At 36.5% G+C, this 6,646-nt stretch overlaps 1 protein-coding gene across 1 annotated transcript; it reads right to left on the reverse strand.

Annotated features, from left to right (window-relative positions):
- Positions 1-3,670: 3,670 nt before the first annotated feature.
- Positions 3,671-6,404, reverse strand: LOC131595170 (large ribosomal subunit protein mL102 (rPPR5)). The gene has a single exon (XM_058867455.1). The coding sequence runs from the start codon at positions 6,287-6,289 to the stop codon at positions 4,061-4,063; it is 2,229 nt and encodes a 742-aa protein (XP_058723438.1). The 5' UTR covers positions 6,290-6,404; the 3' UTR covers positions 3,671-4,060.
- Between the last annotated feature and the right edge of the window lie 242 nt (positions 6,405-6,646).

Here is a 6,646-nt window from a genome sequence, read left to right on the forward strand (position 1 = left end):
AACTTTCAAATTTAACTTGATTTATAGCACCAAAGAAATAGGTTAATTTTTTTTTTTTTGGAAGGCAAAGAAATAGGTTAATTGGGGAGGAATAATTTCTTCTTCTTTTTAACTACTCTCCAACTATAATACTGCATGAGACTATCCTATGTACATTAAAAGAATGATAATTTTTAGGGGTGTTCATGGGTGTAGGTGTCGACCCACGAACTCGCTAATCCAAACGAATCAATTTATAAATTACTCGATTCATTCATTTACGGATATACCTAACGCAACCCGCAACAACCTATATAGTTTTGGTTCGGGTATCGACATGGACGGATCTACAGTCCAGCGCGTGCCCCGGCTCAACCCCCCCCCCCCCCCTTTTTGTTGTATTATATACTCCCCACCTAATAAAATTAGTAATTTTTAGACAAAATTAATAAAAACAGGGTTCGAAATTTTTGGACTAAATCAATGACACAATTTTTAGACAAAATCAATGGCAAAATTAGTAGAAACAGAGTGTAAAATTAGTAAAAACATGCTATAATTTTTTTGCCCGAACTCTAAAATTTCTGGCTTCGCCACTGGATATCGGGTTTTAGTTTTCAAACCCGCGGACCCGTTGACCAACTCATTGATGTGACATTAGTAATTTCTTATTTTTATTATTATTTTAAATAAAAATATTAAATTATTATTACTAATTATAATTTTTTCAAAAAAGCTTTATTCTCCACCAATAATACTAGTAGATCAATGAGTTTATATAATTCTAAGACTAAATGTTGTTTCTTATTTTCTTTTGTATAATTTCCAACTTACGTATTTTATAAAAATAATGTGTCTTGTGAAATTTTATACTATTATTCAGTATTATGTCATGTTGATGAATATTATTAAATATTATAGGATGTGTTTCATCCATTTTGTGTGCTAGAAATGAGTATAAATATATTGAATTTTGTTATAATATTATGAACTTGAAAAAAAATATTCTTTTTAATTTGAAACACAACCCACGAACCCAACCTAACCCATAAATGAACAAGTCGGTTCAGGTTGGTTTTGACAATGAAATTGCGGGTTGGACGACGAACCCACCCCATTTAAGTTTGAACGGGTTGGGTAACGAGTTAGGCCAAACCCGATCCAACCTAACTCATACACCTATGATAATTTTAAGTTAAGGTTAATACATCATGCCATATAGACGAATTCTGGTTTGTAAATTATAAAAAAAAAATTGTCATATCATGCTATGTAACATTATTTTTTATTTTTTTTATTTTTTTAATTTCAAATTTTTTTTTTCATTTTTTTAATTTCAAAAATATTGAAAGTTGCAAAACAGGACAAGGGAATTTGAATCTATGACCTCCATGATCCATGAAAGAGGCGTCTCGCATGATGAATCTACATTTAAATTCAGAAATAAATAGTTTATTAAATATTAAATAATATTTATAGAATAATATAGTATTATTAAATATAAAAATAAATATTTTTAATAAAAAATATAACAAAAATATGAAATAGAACAAACAATTATGTATATATTAATTTCAATAGCAAAATAAATCACAATGAATAAGTTGGCCTAGTGGTAGATAAACCAAACAAGCGGACCTCCTAGTTGTGCTCATAAATCTGCTTTAAGTCAAAGAAGTATTTGAGGTTAACCACTTTGACGTAATATGGGCGTGCCAACCAAGTACATGAGGTATAACCTTAATGCACATGATCTATGATGTATAAATTGTGCATCATCACCATCGACATCCACTACTGCAGCCAGGTGGTGTACATACAACTTCTCTAGGAATCCAAATCTAGCATGACACTTTGGTATCTTCAAGGTCAGCTCCCAAATAGTTCACTATCATCTCCAGTGCATCAAGTTTGGTCATCTTGGAGTGGTCTAATAATCTTCCCATGGTCGGAAGATGTACAAGGCTTGATACACCATCTAGTGTGATGGACATCTCACCATGCAGAAGATGAAAAGATGACGTCTCAGAGTGTCATCTCTCAACGAACACTGGCAGCATACCATTGTTAATGGTAGTATAAGCAGTCATGCATAAATTTGACAACCCAAATAGTTGCATCGCATCATGAAAACACCGCTCCTTAGACTGATTCTTGCTCGCAATCTTCATGCCATGATTGATGCATTTTTAAGCATCACGATATTGTGAAAAATACATCATCGTCAGATAGTTAGAATATTATAACATGTGTGTTTCAAAGAACAAATACAAATCAATTTTACCTCTCGGTTCCACACGAGCTTATCAGCGTGATCCGCATACAAAAACTATAGTGATGTGTCATACGAGCCTCCTCCAAATTTCTCAAGAACAACAACACTGACAGAAGGTGCATCAACCTAGACTGGCGAGATTTCCGAAGTAGCAGCAAATGACACTTGTCTGTCGGAAGACGAAGTCAGAGATATTGGACCTCAGAAGTTGACGTTTCTGCATCAAATGAACTAGCATCGACTCAAATGAACTAGCACTGACTGATGGTCGCAAGGGCCAGGCTCTTTCACTGCAAATAGGTGAATGATGGGACATTCGACTATGTCTCAGTCGTTTTTAGTTGTCAGCCATATTATCTATAATTAAACCGGACAAATCAGACAATGCGAAAAAAATCAAACTCAGATGAGAGACATTCAAAATCAAACCAAACAATGGAAACAGACAAAATACGGAAGTGGGTTTCCGTATTCCTAAAAAATAAATTTTGAACAAATACGAAAGTGTACTTCCGTAGTTTCCTGCAACTCAAAAAACAAAAATGACAGAAACGCAAGGTACAAAAATATGACAAAATGCAATGGGACAAAACACAATGCTCAATATAACAACTTAAGAACGAGTGTAACTATCTATATAGTAATGTGGATTACACAGCTTAATGTTCCTATTTCTTAGTGCATGTAGAGAAAATCAAAAACTTACCAAATGTGTAAAGGAAGTTGAATCACTTGGACTTAATGAAGTTGAAAAACCACTTGAAATGAATGGAGTAGAAAATGCATAGAGAAGTGTTTTAGAGTGTTTAGAAATAATTTAGAGTGTTTTTGCTAGAAATGAGGATGGGGGGAGGTCTGACGCGTATTTGATAAAAACCTCGTCTTGAGATACATTTTCGTAAATTATTACGGAAATCCATTTCTGTTATAACTTTTGTTAAAAATGAGGACAAGACTCACTTACGAATTGATTACGTATGGATTGGAGTGCGTTCAGAAATGCACTTTCGAATTCTAAGAACATATTTTCAATTTTTTTCACAAGAATGCGTGAACATCCTTCAACTTTCTAAGCTGGAAAATAATGCCAAAAAGAAAAACCTCCAACATTGTCACACTAATGGGGGGGCCTCAAACAGCAATAGCTAATTCAGTAGCATAGCAAGGGTGCCCGACATCTACAAGACATCGACAACATTACCATACACTGCTGCAGAACTAAAACTCACAAAGCTGCTGATTGCATAGTGAGAAATAATGACATAAACAATACCAGCAAATATATTAATATGATATATTAATTGGGAATATAAAGTTCTTGAATATAAATGCCGACATTAACAAAATCAGATCTATTGCCGACATTAACAAAATCAGATCTATTGCCAACATATAAATCAGATCAAATGCACAGAACAGTGGTGAATTTTGTCATATACAAGAACTACTGATGCTTGTATATTCAGTATGGTCAAAAAGGAATTTGGTAAAGGGAAATAGCAGAGAAATAAAGTAATTCACAAATCTTGTGAATATGAGAAATGTTTGATTTCAGTTCAAACTTCCCATTGTTACCATTCCAAGAAAATACAATAAACGAGTTACACGGCTTGAGACCTTGATAGTAGACTATCAATAACATAACAACTAAATAAAAGATAAAAAAGAATGTGTCAACAAAACTCTGTTCAGCTGGAATGAATCAAAGTTCATGAATTCTCTTCCTGGTATAACAACTTATTACAACCAAAATCCATTAATAATTCTCACCTCTAAAACTCGAGAAGTAAATGACGAGAGAACAGATTATGCAACTCTACTTGCTTTCTTCTTTCCCTCTCTCTTTGGAGGACTTGTCACTTTTTCTTTGATCATTCTCGACAGGACATCTGCTTGCTTTGTGTTACCTTCCTGATTAAGGTTCTTGATCAACTCATCACGGCTGCTCCAATCTGTCGCGCCTCTTTTCTCCAGAATTTTACATAAGACGGAATATGCATTGAGGGTCTTTCCTGCTGCTAAGAGAGTATCTAAAACCTTATCATAGATTGAAAAGTCTATGATAATGTCTCTCTCGAGAACAAAATCTAACAATCTGAGAGCAGCGATCCTCTTTTCTTTCTCACAGAGAGTAGATATAAGGTGGTCAAAATCAGGCTCATACCCATTAAGCATAAGCAAATCAATTCTGCCCAAAGCTTCTTCAACATGGCCTCTCATGAGAAGGGCCTCCAATATCTTCGGAACCAAGTCCATATTCTCCTTCACCCCCTTCTCTACCATAGTTTTCATTACTCTGCTTGCAGTTTGCACCCTTCCATCTTCAAACAAGCTCTCCGTAACTGACCTGTAAAGAGATGAATCTGGTTGATGCCCACCTTCAAGCATGTGGTCCAAAGCTGTTTTAGCATCAGCTGGTTCTCCTTTTCTCAAGTAACTATCAATAAGCAGTCTATAAGAATCTGCATCACTAGCAACCCCTCTCCTACTCATGATTGTTGCAATCTCAAGTGCAGATTCAGGATTGCCTTCTTTCGAGTGCCCACGGAACAAGTTATTAAAAGCAACGGAATCCAGTACACCCTTTTTCATCAATTGCCGGAAAAACGTTTCTGCTTTCCCTGTCTTCCCATTGTCACACAGATACTCAATCATCGGATTATATGCACTAGCTTCCATTTCAAACGAATTCTCCGGCCTCAAAACAATATCCTTCTCAATCAACTTGTCCAACAATTTCTCCGCCCTGTCATACACTTTAGCCTTACAGAAACTCTCAATCAACACACCATAATGACCCGCCTCCGTAGGAATACTCAACCGCACCATCGCCTTCAACACATCCACCGCAGCATCCAAGTTACCCGCTTTACACTGACAATCCATCAGTTTCATAAACACAGAATTATCCTTAGGAGCAATATACCTCTCCACCATCTCCCCCAAGAGATTCCCAGCCTCCACCAACTTATCAGCATCACACAACCCCGGCAACAAAGTAGTAAAAGTAACTGCATTCGCCTTAATCCCACAAGATTTCATCTCCTCGAAAACCTCAACCGCCCTATCAACTTTCCCAACATCAACAAACCCCTTCAACATAGTAGTATAACTAATAACATTAGGAACAATATTCTTCTCTTTCATCTCCACAAACAAACCCTCAGCCTCATCAACTTTCTTAAACCGAAAATAACCATGAATCAAAGTATTATACGTCACAACATCAGGCTCAATACCCTTACTTTTCATATCCTCATAAAATCTAATAGCAGTATTCAATCTCAAAGACAAAAACATACCCCAAAGAAGAATATTATAAGTATGTCTAGTAGGTTCAATACCTTCCCTCAACATCGCATTGTAAAGCCTCTTCGTCATCATGTACCTTCCCTTTCTCAGAATCACTTTAAACAAAGCATCATAAGATTTAACGCTTTTCTGATCCAATTTCTGGAAGATCTTAACAGCTTCCTGAACAATTCCAGCGCGACCGTAACCTTCAATTAAAGCAACAAACATATCTTCGTCGAAAGGAAGATTCTTTTTCGGCAAATCAAGGAGAATACATCGAGCATGGTTTAATTTGGAGAAACGGGTTAAGATTTGAAGCATTTTGAGAGTGGTGTGAGTGTCATGTGTGAAGAGATTCGAACGTTCGAGCCAGCGGTAGAATTTTAGGGCTTGATCAGGGTTTGTGGTGGCGTGGAGGATGTTCCAGACGAGATTGGAATCGAATTTGGGGGCGATTGAGCGGATCGAGTTCTGGAGGCGAGTTGTCCAGACACGGTTTGCGAGCATGCGGGAGATTATGAGTTCGGGGTTGGATTGGGAGGAGTTGGATTTGGATTGGGGTTTGGGTTGAGGGAGAGGAGGTGGTTCGGGAGGGGAGTGGAGGGGGAGAGGGTGGTCGGGTTCGGAGAGAGGTTCGGCGGTGGAGGTGGAGAAACGGGAGGAAAGGGAGGTGGAGGGGAAGATGGGGTGGAGAGATGGACGCCATCGGAGGAGCTTGGAGTTGTTGGAAATGAACGCCATGGATGGAAGAGTGAGATTTTGCAGCTTCGAAGCTGAAGCTTTCAGTGTTTTTAGGGTTTAAGAGAATACACTGAGTTTTTTTTGTTTGTTTTTTTTCTTCTTCTTTCTTTTCGGTGTTAATAGCAAATCAAGTTAGTATAGTTAAGGCCCTTAACTTAAGGGGTGTATGTTAGATTGCGATTTTGAAATAGAATTTTATTACATTACAATGTTTATGGGGATTTTAAAATACTATGTTAAGAAGAGAATGATTTTTAGGGGTTGTTTTAAAATATTTTATAATTTTAATAGATTTATAGTATAGATAAGTATTTTATCAAATTTAAGGTAATTTCATGAAATTTTAAAATTTCGAAG

The sequence above is a fragment of the Vicia villosa genome, linkage group LG4, assembly GCF_029867415.1.
Source record: "Vicia villosa cultivar HV-30 ecotype Madison, WI linkage group LG4, Vvil1.0, whole genome shotgun sequence".
Classification (NCBI taxonomy): Eukaryota; Viridiplantae; Streptophyta; class Magnoliopsida; order Fabales; family Fabaceae; genus Vicia; species Vicia villosa.

Bases quoted from the DNA above. Each gene is read 5' to 3' on its own strand.
- LOC131595170 (XM_058867455.1), bottom strand. From the start codon at position 6,289: ATGGCGTTCATTTCCAACAACTCCAAGCTCCTCCGATGGCGTCCATCT.